General features: G+C 48.7%; 2 protein-coding genes across 4 annotated transcripts; one reads left to right on the forward strand and one right to left on the reverse strand.

Annotated features, from left to right (window-relative positions):
• Positions 1-533: 533 nt before the first annotated feature.
• Positions 534-11,826, reverse strand: ccdc57 (coiled-coil domain containing 57). 3 transcript variants are annotated; one of them, XM_062475366.1, is made up of 19 exons: positions 11,295-11,826; positions 11,029-11,172; positions 10,831-10,939; positions 10,055-10,156; positions 9,788-9,945; positions 9,595-9,669; positions 9,308-9,508; positions 8,845-9,003; positions 8,565-8,727; positions 8,393-8,485; positions 6,581-6,830; positions 5,209-5,409; positions 4,807-4,907; positions 4,450-4,707; positions 4,085-4,322; positions 3,438-3,574; positions 2,711-2,860; positions 2,251-2,461; positions 534-901 (listed from the first exon to the last, which is right to left on the reverse strand). In XM_062475366.1, exons 1-19 carry the CDS (start codon positions 11,555-11,557, stop codon positions 705-707), a joined length of 3,210 nt encoding a protein of 1,069 aa, XP_062331350.1. In that variant the 5' UTR covers positions 11,558-11,826; the 3' UTR covers positions 534-704. The 3 variants fall into 3 exon arrangements, 2 of the variants coding, with proteins under 2 accessions (XP_062331350.1, XP_062331349.1); XM_062475365.1 differs by having other exon boundaries at positions 534-916; XR_009931934.1 differs by having other exon boundaries at positions 772-901; positions 1,772-2,461.
• Positions 11,827-13,075: 1,249 nt separating this feature from the next.
• On the forward strand, positions 13,076-19,444 carry slc16a3b (solute carrier family 16 member 3b). Its single transcript, XM_062475674.1, has 6 exons — positions 13,076-13,318; positions 16,676-16,937; positions 17,074-17,217; positions 17,303-17,913; positions 18,126-18,306; positions 18,455-19,444. The coding sequence occupies exons 2-6, from the start codon at positions 16,715-16,717 to the stop codon at positions 18,772-18,774; spliced, it is 1,479 nt and encodes a 492-aa protein (XP_062331658.1). The 5' UTR covers positions 13,076-13,318; positions 16,676-16,714; the 3' UTR covers positions 18,775-19,444.
• Positions 19,445-19,692: the final 248 nt, after the last annotated feature.

Genomic DNA, 19,692 nt, shown 5'->3' on the forward strand with positions numbered 1-19,692 from the left:
TGGATTTTGTTGCAAACGAGTTATATCGTGAATATTAAAAAACTTAATGTGAAACAGTCAGTCTCGCGTGTTATGTGATTTAGCCAGTCGCAACACCGGCAACCATGATAAGAAGCAGCTCACTTGGGGTTCTCAGCCACAGTCAGCTTTAAAACACGTGGTACACAACGGAATGGCATTCGCCATATTCTAAATAGGCATATTTATGCACCAATCATAGAGCGGGGGTGTGTGAACCCCTCCAATCATCGTGAATGCGAGGGAGTTGCTATGAAATCGGTTGAAGAGATGACAGAAACGGGCGGGACTTGTTAGCAGTACATTGCAGTGATGTAATGGGGAAGATTGGTTTGACGACGGTAGTGGTTACTTGTTTAGAAAGCGGCTGTCGGCGCCGCCGGCGCTGCATGAAGTCGAATACACCTAATGTCACAATGTGTATTCATTCACTGACCACATAAATGGCCTTATTGAAAAATAAGTAATATATTTCAAGTAATAAAATAACATATTTGCCACGCAGTAAGTGATGGACATTTGTTTATTGAAATTCACAGTAATTCATAATTATTTCTAAAACATTTGATAAAGGAGACAGGTGAGGAAACAGTCAGCCACACACAGGATTTTCATGATTTGGTGACAGAAATGAAAAGTTATCACTAGTGTGCATCCATCCATCCGTCCATGTCTACGCCCATCCGTCAGTCTTTAATATTGTAGTTCCTGATCTTTCCACCCCTGCTGGCAGTCTTGGTATTCCTGATTTTGGCGGAGGGTTGGCTGGGCCTGATGGTGGTTCTCCTCTCCTGGACAGGGGCTCTGGTCCCTTGTAGCCCTCTCATCTGCCTCTCTGGACTGGCCTCTTTCAGCTCACACCTGGTCATCTCCACCTGATCCCCTGTGTGAATAGATCCTGTAATCACACCACCATAGACCAAGCACTGTCTCAGTTCACACAACAGATGGCCAGTGCAACAGAGCATTTCTTTTCATTCAAACTTCTAATATGTTAATCAGAGTAATGTGTTTTGTTTTTGTATTAAACCTGCATGTATCTATGAATCATTGTCAGTGCACTATGTTCTGTAGCACTGTTCACGTGAATGTCTAGTGTGTCTGCAGCATGATGTTTAAACCTTGGCAGGCAGTCTGCAGCTGAAGTAATACCTGTTCCCAGACCTCAGACAGCTGGAGTGCTGGCTGTCCTTGAGGCCAGCCACTTAGGCATCACACACACACAGAAAAACACACACGTACACATGCAAAAATGCACCCCCCCACACAGAAAGACACAAAGAGAGATACACACGTACACACATTCGGCGCGCACACACACTGTGTGTGCCAAGGGAAATGCATGTGCTAGGCTAGGATAACCAGATGACTAGTCAGCAACACTTCCTCCAGCAGGCTGGGGCACTGTGTGCCAAGCCACCATGCCTGCCTGGGGCTAACAAGGCCAGGGGACTCAAGGGAGGGCACCATAGGGCAAACGACCAGGAGTAACGCAAGGTGACAGTATCGTAAAGCTACGTTGGGGGGGGGGGGGGGGGGGGGGGGGACTCTGGCCCTGATCCCCCAGAAGTGGAACAGGAACAAGGACAGCACATTGGCTTATCACACGTTCAGCTATGCGATCCTGTCTATACTGCAGTCCACGGTTTGTGAAACCTTTTTTTTATTGTTTCACAAGGGGCGTTTGATATGTGGCCTAAATATACAGTGCTGCAATGTGGCAAGACACTTAGCAAATAGGTTTAGACCTAACCTTGTGTGTGAGAGATTATATGATGTGTTGTGACAGAGTGATACTGGGCTGGTTGAGGCTCTCTAGAATGCTGAAACACCAGTCTGTATGAGATGAGGTGACTCAGATAGAACACACCCCTGGCAGGATAGCTGTCCATGGCGGAGACAACAATGACCAATTATACAATTGGCTACCCCATACTGTAACAGGATTAAAACTAAGTACTGGTGAGTTTGCTTATAAGTATGTGAGGCAGTGAGAAGAGAGACATTGTGATTTGAAACCATCATTTATATAGTACATTCGAAATCATTATAGACACATTTCAAAGTGTTCATTTAATACCAGGAGTGAACTTATACACAGCAGATCCACCTCATGAGAGTGGACCTTTTTAAACACTCACTGAGTAAAATGATGACTGCTGGTGTTAAATTGTGTGTGTTGAGTGTGTGTGGGAGTGTGTTTGGACAGAAAGTGTTAAGAGCGACCCTAACCTGTGTCGGAGCTGAGTCTGGGTGTGGTCAGGACAGAGGGGCTCGGGCCTCTGTCCAGCACCTGCCACACCTCCCTCAGCGATCCCTCCGTTGCCAGGGACGACACCAGCGCACCAGACGGGCTGGAGGAGGAACGCAACGCCATGTCCCGCTTCAACAAGGTGGGCGATTGGCTGAGAGGAGGAGGCGTGTTCTCTTTGCTCCGAGAACGCTGTCAAGGACAGGCAGGATAGGGTGAGGGGGTGCATCGCTATTGTGTTACGACCACACGCACAAGGTAGTATTGAGAGTCAAGTTCATGTGTAATGTCAGCATTGTTGAGCGAGTGGAGTGGTATCACGCTGAAGGCTACACCACTGTAAAGTGATATTGGTTTCAAATCACCAATGCCAGTTGGGTGAAGAGAGCTGCTCCAGCTAGTCAGGGTTGGGGTCAGATCACAGCAGTGCCAGGCTGTTACCTCATGTCTGTGTGTGTCCCTGCTCCCCTGGACCCAGGGGTTGGCAGCCCTGTCCCGGCCTGGGCCCCGCCCCCCACCTTCGCTGTCGGAGAGGGGCTGTACCCTGATGCGGGCCCCCGTCCTTGGTTCCCTCTGAGCGTACTGCAGTTCCTGGGGGAGGCACAGAGACGGGTCAGACTAGAGCGCCCTCTACAGGATTCCTGGGGAATAGCACCAGACTACAGATTCTGTTATGTTGAGGAGTTTAAATTGTACGATCTCCTCAGAGAACACATTTAGGTTTGGTTGAACTGAAATGGATCTTGTGAGATTCTAGACCAGGGTTCTCATATCCTGGTCCTCGAGGGCCGCTGCATGTTTTAGATGTTTCCCTGCTCCAGCACACCTGTTTCAAATGAATGGGTTGTTATCAAGCTCTGTGGTAGCCGGGTAATGACCATTAATTTGAATCAAGTGCGCTGGAGCAGGGAAACATCTAAAACATGCAGGACAACGGCCCTCGAGGACCAGGATATGAGAACCCTGTTCTAGACAATAAAACATCAATTTCCCTATGGGATTTGTAAAGTCTTATCTTATCTTTATCTTATCAGGTATTGATATGAGTTTAGTTTGACCTAATGTATTTCCTCAGTCACGTGAAACAAGCTCCTCCTCTCTTTCATCAAACAAGGAGTGACGGAACAGAGTGGAGAGGCTGACAATCCTGAGTGGAGTGTGGCGCCACCTGTGTGGTGAGTTGGTACTGCAGCTGCTCCAGAACAGACAGCCGCCCCTGCTGATGCTCCGGTCCGGGGCCAGACCGGTCTCTCTCTGGCCCCGCTGCCTCTGGTGCTGGAGAGAACACAGGCGCTGTCTGGGGAACTGAGGGGAAGAGGGGGGGGGGGGGGGGGGGGGGTAGAGAGAGAAAAGATGAACACAAAAGAATGTTTGTGGGGTGTGTTTGTTCACCATGCGGTATGTGCAAGCTCTGTTGAGTCTCCCATAATCCCGCAGTTCAGCCGTGATCAGGGTGGTGAGGCGGAAGAGCAACACGGAAGCTTCCTGTCCTGTCAACACTGCCCTCCACTCCATCTCATCACAACAGAGATGGACTTCCTGGCTTTGATGCTAACTGTTTAAACCAACAGTTGCCATGCCCCCCGCTCATATAACTCAGGACAGTATTGCATAACAGAACAGTGTTTCTAAGGAGTTCTGTGCCAGCTGTAATGTTACCAAACCCTGGTGACTACTAGGGTCCAGTTCTAGCAGGTGTTTTTCAATGATGGGCTGAAATTGTTCACCCTATATTGAGAATACGGTGTTGCCCGTTGATAATATGCACAAAGCAGAAGTCACAAACAAGCTGCCTGGTGTTGGAATCAGGCGTACCCTCCAGTCCTGCATGGATGAGCTGGGAGCGGAGCCGATTCCCCATCTCAATCAGCTGCTGCTTGTCCCTGCTCAGACGGGCGATACAGCGGGCAGCCTGCTTCAGCCTGGTCTCTGGCAGCGGGTCACTGGGTTTATACCCCTGGGCGGCCCCCAGGCACACCCCAGACCCCAGGGATAGGAGCTGCTGCTGTCTCAAACGGAGGTTCTCCTCCTGCAGCTCATGTACCATCTCACTCTGAATGGAGGGATGGACGGAGAGAGAGAACGAGCGAGAGGGAGAAAAAAGAGAAGGGAAGACAAACTTCTTTCACAACAAAGTAAAAAGGATTAATGACTGGCACACAAGGTGGTTTCCACGTTACCTGTTCACAGACAATGGGCTCTCTCCTGCTGGCGATGTCCATCTTCAGAGCCGATACCTGGTTGCCCAGGGCAACTGTCTCCAGGTTGGTGAGGATGCTTCCCTTTTGGTACTCCTCTTTCTCCCTCCTCACTTCTGCCAGCTCCATTTCTACGGCAACCAGCTTCTGGTGCAGCCCCGCCTCCTCTGCCTTCCAACTCCGTTTCTGATTGGCCAGCTCCAAGCGCAGCTCCTCCCCCTCTACCTGCTTGGAATGACACTGGATGAAAATATGCAGAGATGAGATAACAGGCTAGACAGTTTAGATGACAAGAGAGACAGCAGTTTTTGTAAATGTTGGGGAATATTTGTGTGCTACCTGCTGTGTGAGGGAGGCCATGGCAGACTCCAGGTGTGCCACCCTAACCTCATGCTTTCTCAGTGCTGCAGTTAAAGCAACCTTCACAACACGCAGACCACCTGACCAGGAAACACAGACAATGGCCAATCAGAATGTTGCATGTCATGTGACAGCTGTCTGTCTCAACATTCCTAAGAATATCCACCCCTTTCAACAGTGTCAATCTAACAATGGTCTTACCTGTTTACGTCCTCTCCAATCATCACTTTTTCTTAGAACTGGTTTAGTAACAGTTCAGTTTCTCCTACTGTGTATCTGACCGGTGAGTCTCTCCTAACCCTAGTCTCTCCCACCAGTAATCCCTCACTGATGCTTCCAGCTGTGGTCTTCTTAACCAGCGGCTGCCTTATCCTCTCTTACCTATGGTCTCGTTGAGCGAGCGGATGTGGTTTTGCAGGTAGGCGTTGTCTGCTGAGACGGGGGCCAGCGAGGGGGCCAGCGGGGGGGCCAGGAAGTCTGAGGGGGGGTTCAGGGCTCTGGTGGCACCATCTAGCTGCTCCTCCAGCTGTCTGCAGCGTGCCTTCACCTCTGACAGCTGCTCCTCCATGGCCTCAGTGTACCCTGGTGAACACACACAGAGCCCCATCATAAACACACACACACACGCACACACACACAGAGCCCATCATAAACACACACACACACGCACACACACACAGAGCCCCATCATAAACACACACACACACGCACACACACACAAAGCCCCATCATAAACACACACACACACGCACACAGAGCCCCATCATAAACACACACACACACGCACACACACACACACACAGCCCATCATAAACACACACACACACACAGAGCCCATCATAAACACACACACACACACGCACACACACACAGAGCCCATCATAAACACACACACACAGAGCCCATCATAAACACACACACACACAGAGCCCATCTTAAACACACACACACAGAGCCCATCATGAACACCTATATATACAAACACACACTAGGGAACGGTTATCGGCGCCGATATTAAGCATTGTTATGGTTATCGGTAATTTTCAAAACCGATTTGCCAATAAATAAATAAATAATTCCTGCACCACAACCTGGTGCTGCTGGATTGGGACTACTAATTGTTACCCATTTTATGGGTTATAAAACTTCAGGGAACTATTAAATTTATTTTCCATCATTTGTTCATTTGTTGCTTGTTGTGGTTTAAATTTACTTCTTTAAGTTTTACAAAATGTTTACAGAATGCTGCTGGATGCTCCCTGCACATTTTATGTTGTTGTTATTATTATTAATATTAATGTTGTTATTATTAACAGTTCTCAGAATTAAAGATATGGTTAAAATAATTTAAAGAGAGTCTTTGTCAGAGGCCTTTTTATTCTTTATTTAGACATTAACTTTCATTTTTACACTAGACATGTATGGCGGTTCAAAATATCGGTTATCTGTCTACTTGATCTGTAATAATCGGTATCGGCATCGGTCCTGAAAAAAGGATATCGGTCAACCCCTAATGCGTACCCCCTCTCCTGCATGCAACAGGTCTGTGCTGCCATAATGTATGTTATGTGTTCTTTTGGTCACAATGAACAACCTGAGATAATATGGAGATGTCTGCTCTTTTCTAGCAAAAGTTACAGAGGGGATACACATTATATCAGGCCGTTTTTTCACCTGATATAATGTGTAAGTGCCACACTGTGTGCGTGTACAGTGTGTGTGTACATTGTGTGTGTGTGTGTGTCATCTGCACCTGCTGGACTGGTCTTGACAGAGCTGTCAGTGGTCTTGGCTGGAGGTCCAGTGGGCTGCAGGGTGGAGGTGAAATCCCCTGGGATTCCGGGAGGAGCAGGGGCAGGAGCAGGGGAGGTCCTCTGATGGCTGAGGACCTCCATGTCCCTCCTCATCTGGGCCACCACAGCCCTCAGACTGCTGTTCTGCTGCTGCAGCAGACGCAGCTCTTCAGAGGGGAGGGAGGCCACTCCCTCACCTGGTCTGGAGCCCTGCACACACACACACACACACACACACACACACATACAGTTCATCTCCATGACCACTAGATGGAGTAGTAAGTCTGGCTGTAGTTCCTTATCATCTCTACCTTCAGTATTGCCAGGGTCTGTCAGACATAACTTATCCACCACCTCACACAGCTGATCTAGTAATGAGAATACCCTTAAAAGCGACCCCCTTTCAAGTGCACCACAGATGACACAAGTCAAGGTTGACTGAAAACCTACACCCATGTGTCTTCCAGAACGCAACAGGAAACGTTCAGAGGCATGGTGACCTTTTCCTCCGCAAACTCCTGACCTTTGGTGTTCTGACAGACAGCGAGTGCAGTTTCCCAAACCAAGCAGATGTCTTTAACAGCAGACCTGGGGTCAGATCACCAACACCCCACCCAGCTAATACATGACACACTAGTTGACTTAGCATCTGATCTAGAGTCAGATCATGGCAGAGGCGTTTGGGTGTTGTTACAGGGTAAACAGGCCACAGGAACAACTTCTGCTGATGCAATTATGAAGACTGGATTCTCTAATTGAGCAAAACAGTTTCTCAACAGTCCAAACAGACCAGGGGTGCGTTTCCCGAAAGCATCGTAAGCCTAAGTTGATCGTAGAGTCCATCGTACGATGGATCTAAGTTGTACGGGCCGTTTCCCGAAATCATCGTAGCTAAAGAGGCACTTGAAAATCCTCGTAGATTAACTAGAGCTCCAGACCAGGTTGAACTTACTAGATCACGTAATAATGTAACGCTTTCTAAGTGACGTACAGGCGGGAATTTACAACCTCTGGATTTGCCGTCATCCTCCACCACCGAGCTATCCCCCAATCTCTCTGAGGTGAGTTTATGGTTCCTAAACATTTCACTGTCCGACTGGGTCGGACGTTAAGTCGCGGGCCAGGTGGAGGGAGATGATGTCACAGGGAGACCACAGGGAGGTCAGGTTTACACAGTGTGCTACAGCTGGAATGGCGGGGTGGTCAGGCTGGCGCTCGGTCAGACGAGAAGGAGGATGGGGAGAAGGAAACACAACTGTAAAATTCCTCAGCTGGCTGCTTGTGTCCATAGCCACCAGAAGAACTGTAGCAGCCAGAGTCAGCCAGCAGCTAGCCAGCCTGCCAGCCAGAGGAAAAGGTCATCAGATCACTCTGGAGGCACAGGGAAAGGCCAGCTCCAAAAAAAGACATCTGGATGAACCGGCGTACGAGATAGACAGAGAGAGAGATAAAGAGAGGGGGAGGGTGTAGAGAGAACATGCCACCATGTCAGGGTACAGCGGCTCGTCTCAGACGCTATTTAAAGACCCTTCAATCCAGCACAACTAACGGCGGCCAAAGACGATCCAGTTTCTGTCACGCCTCCGGTAGCTGTCCCCTCAATCTAGCCCCCCAGAATAACTGTGGTAACAACAACACTTGTCTCTGAGTCTGGGTTCATCCAGACCTGAGCTCCTCCACCACACACACACACACACACACACACACACACACACACAGCAGGGAGCCTTGGCCTCGACATTTCCATTTCTCCTGGAGTGTGTCTACTGTACCTGCAGGGCCTGGTCTCTCTCTGCTGTGACGGTGCGCAGTAAGACCCCCACATCCTGTAGCTCTCTCTCCCTCTCCCTCAGCTCTGCCGCTGCCTGGGGACCACAGCACAATCCTCCACGTCACTGTCACAGCCCACAGTCTCTGTGTGTGCGTGTTTGTGTGTGTGTGTACCTGGTCCCTGGCCTGGGTGAGGCCCTGTATTAAGCCCTCGCTGGCCAGGTAGTGCTCAGCCTTGAGGTCCTCACAGCGTCTCTGCCACTCCAGCTCCAGCTGCACCCTCCTCTGCTCCAGGGCCTTCTCCCTCTCCACACCCAGGCCCAGCTGCTGCTTGTACCTGACACACACACACACATCAATCCATCTATCGATCCCCATATCCTCTCCTCTCTGTCGCCCCCCCTGCTCCTCTCCTCCACCTCCCCTCCCCCCAACCTCTCTGTCTCCTCCTCACCTCTCGGCCTCCCCCCTGCTCCTCTCCAGTTCACTCCTGAGCTTGGCTTCTCTCTCCTGCAGGGCCAGCAGCTCTGTGTCCTTGACGACAGTCTCCTTGGAAACCTGAGTGATGTATGTGTCCCAGCCAGTTCGAGTAGTCTCCAGCTCAGTATGAAGCCTACAGACGGACACACACACACACACACACAAAGGTAAGGCATTCTATATTTAAAAGATATGTGACTCTTACCGTATTAGTACAAGAAGTATATGAATGGGTATTGTACTTAAAGGAATATATTAACACTGAACACAATGTTGTCTATGGATCCTATTGGGAGGCTGCCTTTTCTTCACTGCGCTCCCTCCTTTCACACCAGGTTACGTAATCACAGCTCTCTTGACAGCACCAGTGATCAACACCCACACACTTAATCACTGGCTATGCATGCACACACACACACTGACACACACCCACACACCTCTCTATCTGCTGGTCTCTGAGTACGAGTGCCTCCGCCTGCTCTCTCTGGGCCCTGCGTGTGTGTGCAGCCATGGCGTCAAGCTGGCTCTGCAGCTGGGAGGACTGAGTCTCCACCATGCCCAGCTGGGAGCAGTGAGCCCCCCTCAGAGCCTCCAGCTGGGCCTCCCTCTCCCTCACGGCCCGGTCCAGATCCTCATGCCTACACAAGACACACATCGATGAGTGACCTGTATTGATCCTCATGATGATGATGACATCGATGGTGACATCAGCAGCCGGACTCACTTCCTGTTGCAGGCCTCCTCCTCTCTCCTCCTCCTGGCCTCCATCTTCCTCAGCTCCTCCTCCAGCTGCCTGGTCCTGACAGCACGGCGAGAGTCTCACAGCGCGTACACAAAAACACACACAAGTACAGGCCAGACTCAAAAGACACCAGCACGCTACATCAGTACACCCACACACACACACACGGGTGTACCTGCTGTCCTTGACCGCCGTGATGTCCTGTATCTCCAGCTGCCTGCGCTGCAGCAGGGTGTGTGTGTTCTGACAGAGCTCCTCAGAAGCTGTCAGCCTCTCCTGGGTCTGGAGCTGGGTCTGGGCCAGGACCTCAGCCTCCTTAGACAGCAGCTTGACCTGGGGGCGCACACACACACACACACACCAGGGATAAACACAACTTTTACCAGACCAGCTTTAGCTTGGAATCTTTACACACAATAACACACAGACACACACTCTTCACCTTGAGCTTGTGAGCCAGAACCACAGCGCGCATCTCGTCCATCCTCAGGTTGAACTCGTGCTCTCTCAGCCTCAGCTCATTATCAAAGTCAGCCATCAGCTCCTGATAACACAACACCCTATCAATAACATTGATCAATATCACGCTCTCCACCACCGCTGCACCTCGTCCACCAGACTATATTGGTATCGTTTATATTTGGACATATGCATACATGTGGTACTGGAGCAAAGCTGAACTGAGGGTCAGTAGCGTTGCTATGGGGAGTGTAGCTATGGGGAGCTTCCCTAATGTTTATGAGGCCTGTGCACTCAGGAGTCAGGGTAACTGGGCTGTTCTGGTTTAACTATCTGGGTTATGGATAATGGAAAGACGGAGGGGGTTAGGGTCAGGAGGGGGGTAGGGTAACCTGAGTATGACTACTGTGTCATGCCAAAATTGTTCTTCCCTCTGACCTGAGCAGTCAAGCCCAGCAGCCCCCTAGCTGAAGCTTCTCATTCACCAGAGCAGGGGTCACCATCTCCTGTTACCTTCTTGAGAATGTTCAGTACAAACACATAGCTTGGTGGAGGGGGTCTTAAAGTCACTGAGCTCATCATCAGAGTTTGCCACCTGCACACACTAAACACCCCGCCACACACGTGACAGCAGGTTGGGCTAATGTTCAGGGGAGACTATGTTTATTGTAGAGGTACTGATGCTATGTAAGGGCTCCTCTTCAGTCTGTGTGTATGGGTGTAAGTGTGTGTATGTGTGTGTGTGTAATTTGTGTTCACCTGTTTCTGCAGGGCCAGCTCCCCCTCCACTTCCTGTAGGCGGTGCTGGAGATCTCGTTTCATCCCTTCATACGCCTCCCTCTGCTTCTGGATGTCTCCGTCCTTACAGCTGACACACACGAACACATACAGCCAACCATGCTATGAGCTAGGCATCACAGAGAGGATTTACTCAAAACACCCTCTGGCAAATCTCACCCCTGCAGTCTTTCCAGCTGCAGCCTGTGTTCAGCAGCTCTCTGATGGCTGCGCCGCCTCTCCTCCTCTCTCTCTCTCTCCTCCTTTTCTCTCTGCTCTTGCAGTTTGGCCACCTGGATACGAAGCTGGCTCACCTCCTCTTGTCTATGGCAGAAAACAGCCGTTTGGAATGGTACACGTCCCAAAGCAACCCCTCAGCACATGGCAGCAAGTGTGGTTAAAAAGGCAGAGCAACTTGTTGAGAATGGAAAGTCAACACTCCTCACCTGGCGGTCTCTGTGGCCTGAACTCTTGTTGCCTTTGCGTCATATTTCTCCAGTTCGCGGTCCCTTTCCTCCAGCACGGTCAGGTTGTAACGGAAGTCCTCTCGGAGCTGTTGGAAGCGCTGTCTGAGGACGGAAAGCTCGTCCTGAGTTCCGCGGAGTGATGACTCCAGCTGCAGTACGCGCAGGCTCTGGAGCTCCTTCCACTCCCGTTCCTTTCTGGCCAACTGGGCCTCCAGGTCGCCTGCGGCTCCATACGACTGCATAGCAGCTGCGTTTTATGAACAGAGATCTTCCTGCTGTACTTAGCGACAGCTAGCAGAAGTTGAAGTTAGCTATCTTAGTTAGCATGGTCTTGAAAAATAGGAAGTTTACAGTACTCTTCGTTTGAACATTTCATTTATTTATTTGGCATATATTATGTAGCATAACCCCAACATAATTTAATTTGTATATAAACGGTGAATGTCTTGTGGATGACTAAACTGAGGATATCTAGCCAGTTAGCTTAACAAACTTCCTTCTCCCGCTGATGTGAGCTGTTTCTATGGAAACTGAAACGCTGTCCGTCGTCGAAATATTCCGTGTAATACATGTGAGCCGAGACTAGAGTAGCCTACCGTTCACTGTGCAATACATTATTTAAAACAATTATTCTTGTTTTTCTTTATTCATATTAGGTTATTATTTATAGTACTACAAATGTCTTATTTTATTACTACATTGATACTACGCCGTCTAGGAATTCCGACCGTGAATTTTATCGAATACTGTAGGCCCCACAATTTAAAGTGGTGGATAGGCCTAATCCTCTCGCAAAAGGGCGACCTGGACTATAAAACAATAAAGAAATGTAATTTGAGTTTATGTAAGATAAAAGTAAGTGTATGCATCAACGTAACTTGTTTATGATTCGCCATGCCTTATCACCAGTAGCTAAAGGATGACAAGTAAAAAATAGTTTAAGAACCATTAGGTATTACTCAAGCAGCCCATGCTACGGCCCGAAATAGGCCATTGTTTCGAAATGTGAGGAATTGGGAATGAGTGAATGAGGGGTCAGATTCGAGTCAAATTAGGTGTAATTAGGGTGGCCATACGTCATCTTTTACCCGGACATGTCCTCTCTTTGAGACCCAAAAAATGCGTCGGGCAGGGATTCCAAAATTGTCCGGGATTTTGCCTCGTCGGATATTTGTGTTTCTCTGGGTCTTTCACAAACTATTAGGCCCTTACAAGTTTTGGAAATGGTAACTCCCTTATGTTCCACCTTCTTGCGCGAGCTCTGACTGTAGAGAGAACTGTCAATTTGATCAGATAGTGCGGCATGCAATACACGACCACCAGAAGTGTCCTCTTTTTCACAAACTCAAATCTGGTCACCCTAGTGTACTACAAGGTCCTATGTGTACGTGCAGCGTGGCACAGGTAAGCTCGAGGTAGAAGAACAGGAAACAATACACCTGTCAGTAGGCTACCTGACTGAGGCTCCCACATGGCACCAGGCCAGTACCACCGGTCTAAACTAGTCATAAAGGTTTACATCATGCTACACCTCTTACCAAAGCAGTGACTGATCTATGTGTGTGTGTGTGTGTGTTTATTTGAGAAACAGAGAGAGAGAGAGAGAGAGAGAGACAGAGAGAGAAAGGAAGAGAGAGAAAGAGAGTTAGAGAGAGAGAGAGAGAGAGAGAGAGGGAGAGAGAGAGAGAGAGGGAGAGAGAGAGAGAGAAAGAGAGAGAGAGAGAGAGAGAGAGAGAGAGAGAGGGAGCAGCGAGCGCATGTCAGAAACGTGCGGTAACGGATACCGTGCCAGGGGGGGACCACTCTTAAACGCCACACCCGTCACACACCCCGAAGGTGAATCAACGGTAACAGAGGGGGCTGGATAGAGCCTTGTGACAGTGACAGTCTACCGGGAGTTTCCCCCCTACGCAGATAGGCGAATAAAAGACGGAAAGAGGACGTATCGCGCATGGTCCGAGAGAGGAAGCGCATCTGGAGACGGACTACAGCATCAGCAACAGGTATGGGGGTTGTATAGGATTAAGGATTATCTCACAGCTGTCAGTGTAGAGTGGATGCAAAATCAGTCGCTTAAGGTTTATATTTAATTCTATATTTGCTTGTGCTGGTGCGAATCATAGCACTCACAGCCGTTTACATTCTAAATATCACAACCATTCCCCCGATGCTTTACTTTCAACAGGTTGGCCGGGGTAATGCCGTTATATTCTGTGCCACAGAAGATAATCTTAGAGCCGAGTTGAATAAGCATTATTTTTGCAGTATTGCTGTATTCATGTTTCGCGCAAAGGCAACTAGGATGAGTGACGCGCGCATGACGTTTTATTTACATATTTTGGACCGAATCCAGCACATCCATTAGAGAGTAGTATGATGAAGAATAATCGCACGGGAGGTGCAACTGTCGCGCATTGGCTACGTGCGCATGGCTGCATCCTCAGATGCTGATGGACTACACAAGCTCACGTGAGTGGAAAAGGAAATACAGGCCAACCCACTCAAGCAGCAGAACACCGGGCTCTTGTGGAAAGGAATGCTGACCAAAAACCTGCCATGAAATGTGTCATAATCTAGATTACATTTCTGGAATTGCCTATAGTTGGAACCTTGGTCAGGTTCTGTAGATTCTAATCCTCTATGGATTATAGCAGACAACATCTGAGCGATTTTCTTCCCAGAGAATAACTATAGAATTATATGTATTGTTACATGTAGTGGATATGGAGAAAAAGGAGGGAATTCTTTATCTCTAGAAGTGGATCCACACACACTGACACACACATCTCATCGGTACATTCCCGGATGCAACATAACTGGAGGATTGACATGGTCCAGAGAAAGTGATCCGAGCCTTGGTCGTAATGTATGTGTGTTTGCATCAGTGTTGTGGATAAATGTCAAGGTTTTATTTTGTGGAGCTGAAAGTAGGGCCTTCGTTGAGCCAGGAAGGAACTTGTGGTGAAGTGGGTTTGGCAGAAAGGAAGGTGTCTGTGTGACATATTAGTGAGCCTGTTTGTTTGTGGGGTGCTTTGAAAGCTTGAAACTGGAGAAGATCATGGACACATACACTCACTCCTGTACACACAAGTATGAGGCTGTATGCACATGGACCCACACCAACTGCGCTTCAGACACACCAGCAGGTGTTTCCTGTAGAGTGTGCTGTGTGGTGTAACATGCAGTAAAAAATCAGGAATTATTTACTCTTTATGCCTGCATTGTTCAATATTAAAAGACATTCTATTGATTGGAATTGGCGTACGTAATACGTATTTGTTAGAATAGGGCAGACTGAGGATGTTGGAATATAGATCTTTTTAAGAATTGACCTATGGTACATCTTCTTTAGTAACTGCTAACACTAACTTGTTATTATGTATCACTGTGTTGTGTTGAGTCAGTTTAGATATTAGAATTTTGTTTTGCTAGCCAATCAGACGTAAAGGTGACTAGCAGGTCACTGGCAGGCTCAGACAGAAAGGATGGAGGCAGCAATGTTTTCCCCAGGGGGCATGCCTGTAGGGTCACTGATAAGTCGTGTCAACTCTGACATATGATGTAGAATGTGTAGAGGATGTTTGAATGTGTGTAACAGAAGACAGGCTGAGTATTTACCATTCTATAGTTGCTCAAACATGTGGGACATTCAATAATGTCAATAGTGCCCCAAGGACCATGTGAACTCAGTGAGCCAAAGTCACAGACAGTACCCTGGTCTCAGGTACACTCTCTGCGGTGTGTGTAGTCACCAAGCCAGGGTTCCAGGACGCCGCAGTACTTCCCCAGCCAGGGCAGATTGCTGTGTCACATCCTCTGTGGATGATGAGACGGATGATTAGAGGGTGACCAAGACCAGGCTTGCTCTGGTCTGTGAAGCAGTGTAAACCGCAGCAAGAATGTCACAAATTACAACACAGATGAAGAGAGAAATGGGATGGCAGCTTGCCAATCCCTCAGATAAGGTGCCCATTTTGTTTTCAAAGAAAATCCTTAGGGGCTAGTAGTTGTCTTTTGTCTTGGGGTGTGTGTGTAGAGTCTTCAACCAGCCAGAACTACCACAATTATGTTTAATACCGTACATGAACAATTCCAAGATGGCCTAATACATCCCATATCATTCAGCGATCTGTGAGCAAGCATGCTTTTTGGCCATTCTGACACACAAACCTTTGTGTGGTGGAAGAGGTGTCAACTGTGGAGACATCCGTCAATTCAGTTATCGATTTAGTGCCCTCTGTTCACAAATAGCCAGATGGCCTCCTGACCTGTTGGGAAGAAATTGCACAAACTCCCCTGTGTGCTCGGTGCACAGGAATATTTGCCTAAGGACGCAGATACCACACAGAGAGCCCATAGAAAGCCAGACCTACAAAACGGAATTAAAAGCTTCATGTTCCCCAAAACCTTATCAGAGAAGATGTAAAAACGTATTGTGTGATGTATTATGAATTGTAGATCTCCTCTACTGTGTACCAGAGTCCTTTTACTAGGACCACATGGAACCACACACAATACGAAGAGGTGTCTCACCTAAATATACATTATTTATATGCAGAGCTGTCGCAGGGGGGGTGCAAGGCCCTGTGCAAACATAACATGCGAGGCCCTGCTTATTGACATACACAGTGATGCACACGCAAGAATCAATTTTAACCCGCACGGGGTCTGTCCATAATTCCGACAGCTATGTAGTCATATCCTGTGCGCGTGTGTGTGCGTGTTCTTGAGTGCCTTGCTGTGTGTGCATGTGTTAAATGTGGACGTACACCCTCTGTCCGTGGAGTTGAAATACATGCCAAAATAGATAGGATGAAAGGCATTGTCACAGATATATGTGGTCTCATTTTAGAGCACATTGAGTCAAGAACAGGAATTAAAAAAAATTGAAAGTAGAAAAAAAAGAAAGAAAAAAAATCGGGATTGTAAACCAGGCAGGCCCCCAGTGGCGCAAGGCCCTGTGCGGTCACACAGTTGGCACCACCCATGCAACGGTTCTTCTTATATGGAACAGCCAAACCATCAAGTTCACAGCCCTGCCATTCTGTCAGAGAGTGAACTGTGTCTTCTTCTCCAGTTTAATGAAGTAATTAATAACTAACTGAGAGTCAGATGGCTGAGCAGTGAGGGAGTCGGGCTAGTAATCTGAAGGTTGCCAGTTCGATTCCCAGCCGTGCAAAATTACGTTGTGTCCTTGGGAAAGGCACTTCACCCTACTTGCTTCGGGGGGTATGTCCCTGTACTTACTGTAAGTCACTCTGGATAAGAACGTCTGCTAAATGACTAAATGTAAATGTAATAACTATGTGTGAATGAATATAATAATATTTTATGCCTGTACTTCTTTTTCTCTCCCTCAGAACAAGCTTCCTCTGGTTGACTGACGACCACAAAGGATCATGGGAGGTGTTGTTCTAGATGAGGGTCCTGGGGGGGTGAAGGCTCCAGACGGGGGCTGGGGATGGGCGGTGCTGGTCGGATGTTTCGTCATCACTGGTTTCTCCTACGCCTTCCCTAAAGCGGTCAGTGTGTTCTTCAAGGAGCTGATAAGGGAGTTTGGAGTGGGCTACAGCGACACGGCCTGGATCTCCTCGATACTCCTTGCCATGCTGTATGGCACAGGTAGGGGGCGCACTTCCTCACTTAAAGAACTCAGAGCCCATTCTTTTCACATTTGAAAATACAAAACAAAAAAAGTTTTGAGATACATGAAACATTCTCAATGTATGTGTGTCTGTGTGTGTGTGTGTGTGTCCAGGCCCTTTGTGCAGCGTGTTGGTGAACAGGTTCGGCTGCCGTCCAGTAATGATGGTGGGAGGGTTGTTTGCGTCGCTGGGTATGATCCTGGCTTCCTTTGCTACCAGCATCTTACACATCTACCTCTGCACTGGAGTCATCACAGGTAGGTTCACACACAGACACACACAGACACACACCACCATCTACCATATCCATCATGTCCCTGTCTCCCTTCTGGACTCCTCCAGGTCTGGGCTTGGCGTTGAACTTCCAGCCCTCCCTGATCATGCTGAACCGCTACTTCAGCGAGAAGCGTCCGCTGGCTAACGGGCTGGCGGCGGCGGGCAGCCCCGTGGCGCTCTGCTGCCTCTCCCCCCTGGGCCAGGTGCTGCAGTACCAGTTTGGCTGGAGGGGGGGCTTCCTCATCCTGGGGGGCCTGCTGCTCAACTGCTGTGCCTGCGGGGCTCTCATGAGGCCCCTCCTGGGGCCCCCCAAGCCCCAAGACCCAGAGAAGAACCCTGGAGGGGAACAGAGGGAGGAGAAGCCTAAACCGAAGAAGAAGCCCCTGCTGGACTTCAGTGTGTTCAAGGACCGTGGGTTCCTCATCTACACCATCGCGGCCTCCATCATGGTGCTGGGGCTGTTCGTGCCCCCCGTGTTTGTGGTGAGCTACGCCAAGGAGATGGGGAACGAGGACACCAAGTCAGCCCTGCTCCTCACCATCCTGGGGTTCATAGACATCTTCGCGAGGCCTACCTCGGGCCTGATCGCTGGGACGAAGTGGGTGCGGCCCAGGTGCGTGTACCTGTTCAGTTTCGCCATGCTCTTCAACGGGTGCACCGACCTTGTTGGATCCCAGGTGAGACCCAGCATGGCTTATCAGGAACATGAGGGAATACCTGGTGCGAGGGGGGGGGGATTTGAAACACATATTTGATGAAACAACCAGAGAATACAGACTTCCCTCTCCACTATCTTGTTGTATAGACCAGCTACCCTGGCCTTCTAAATCTTCCTACCCTCCCACCCCACTTGCCTGAGACCTAACTACACCCTTCACCCCTCCCCTAGGCGACCACCTACACAGGCCTGGTGGTTTATTGTATCTTCTTTGGGATCTCCTACGGAATGGTGGGGGCGCTCCAGTTTGAGGTTCTCATGGCGATCGTGGGCACGGAGAAGTTCCCCAGCGCTATAGGCCTGGTGCTCCTGATGGAGGCTATCGCTGTGCTAGTGGGACCCCCTGGAGCAGGTCAGCAACAACACACTAACACACACTACTTCTACACAGATTCCGTAAGGCACTTCCGTTCACAATGATGGGAGAAGGGGTTAAGATTAAATAGAAAAAAATAATAATTCTGTTTTCCATTCTTTCCTTTCCTCCCTCGCTCCCCCAGGCCGCCTACTGGATGCCACCCAGAACTACATGTTTGTGTTCCTGCTGGCAGGGATTGAGGTCACGCTATCAGCCCTGGTGCTGGCATCAGGGAACTTCCTGTGCATCAAGAGGAAGCAGGAAGAGCCAGAGGCCAAGCTGGAGATGGCCGTGACCACCGCAGAGAAGCAGGGGCTGAACGGAGGGGACCAGGAGGAGGAGGAGCAGGAGGAGACAGGCAGAGAGAACGGGGCAGCAGGAGTGGAAGGAGGGAGGGACGGTGTCACGACAGACTCAGGGGAGAAGAACGGAGGACTAGTGAACTCTGAGACATCTCTTTGAAGAGAGAATTATATATATATATGAATGGAGAGATTTGAAGCGATATGGTGGTTTGCTGTGATCGTGAGTCAAGAACATCACTATCAGGAAAGAAAGAGAAAGGCACACTCAGAAGGGTGGCACAGAGAGAAGGGGAGAGACAGAAGGTCAGACATGGTAGACACTCCTAATGTCTAACACCATGAGATGAAAAGGGGAAATTCACACATAAAAGCATTTAACCATCGCAATATCTGCTTGGGACTCTTGGGAATATTTGAACCAATTCAGTTTTCAGTATTATTTTTAAACTATTTCTATGTGTTATGAAGAAATCGCAATTTATCTTGTCTGTATTTATTTTCATGCCATGACGAACTAAACATGACTATATGTTTGTTTGAACTTTTTTCAGAATTGTGACATTCTGTTCTCTCAATGACTTCAGCACCATCGGGGTCAGTATTTTGTTGTAGATATCGTCTACCTGTTACATTGTGTACAGGTATCCTGTCTGGATGTTTGTGTGTGAGGTCAGTGTCAGAGCATTATTCTACTATAAGGAAGTATATTCCAGTGGACGTATATTGAATGTAAACCTGCACAGGGATCAAAGGATTACTGCCCCACACACACACACAAAAACCCTGTAAGCGCTTGTGTTGACCTTCACATAAATATATTTGCTGTTTGTGGTTCTGATGAGTGAGTTAATGACTGAAGGAGTACCTGGGAAACACCTCTGGAGAGAGCAAAGTGCAGCACTGGAGCTGAGACAAGCACCTGCCAAAGTGTGAGGGCACGTGGACCTACAGCACCCTCTACTGGCTCCTTACAACACAGCACCTTAAATGTCAAACTTAACATGGGTCCAACTATTCTAAGCTCTTTAAATTCACTCGATTCACAAATCACAACTGATTTTCTTAGATGGCAATA

This window comes from Osmerus eperlanus, chromosome 12 (assembly GCF_963692335.1).
Source record: "Osmerus eperlanus chromosome 12, fOsmEpe2.1, whole genome shotgun sequence".
Classification (NCBI taxonomy): domain Eukaryota; kingdom Metazoa; phylum Chordata; class Actinopteri; order Osmeriformes; family Osmeridae; genus Osmerus; species Osmerus eperlanus.

Excerpts from the sequence above, each read along its gene's own strand:
- ccdc57 (XM_062475365.1), bottom strand. The coding sequence starts at position 11,557 with ATGCAGTCGTATGGAGCCGCAGGCGACCTGGAGGCCCAGTTGGCCAGA. Across the intron at positions 9,509-9,594 it reads GAGGAGGCCTGCAACAGGAA|GCATGAGGATCTGGACCGGG; the intron begins GTGAGTCCGGCT and ends TGTCTTGTGTAG. Across the intron at positions 3,575-4,084 it reads CATCCATGCAGGACTGGAGG|TTCCCCAGACAGCGCCTGTG; the intron begins GTACGCCTGATT and ends TCTTCCCCTCAG.
- slc16a3b (XM_062475674.1), top strand. The coding sequence starts at position 16,715 with ATGGGAGGTGTTGTTCTAGATGAGGGTCCTGGGGGGGTGAAGGCTCCA. Across the intron at positions 16,938-17,073 it reads TGCCATGCTGTATGGCACAG|GCCCTTTGTGCAGCGTGTTG; the intron begins GTAGGGGGCGCA and ends GTGTGTGTCCAG. Across the intron at positions 17,218-17,302 it reads CTGCACTGGAGTCATCACAG|GTCTGGGCTTGGCGTTGAAC; the intron begins GTAGGTTCACAC and ends GGACTCCTCCAG.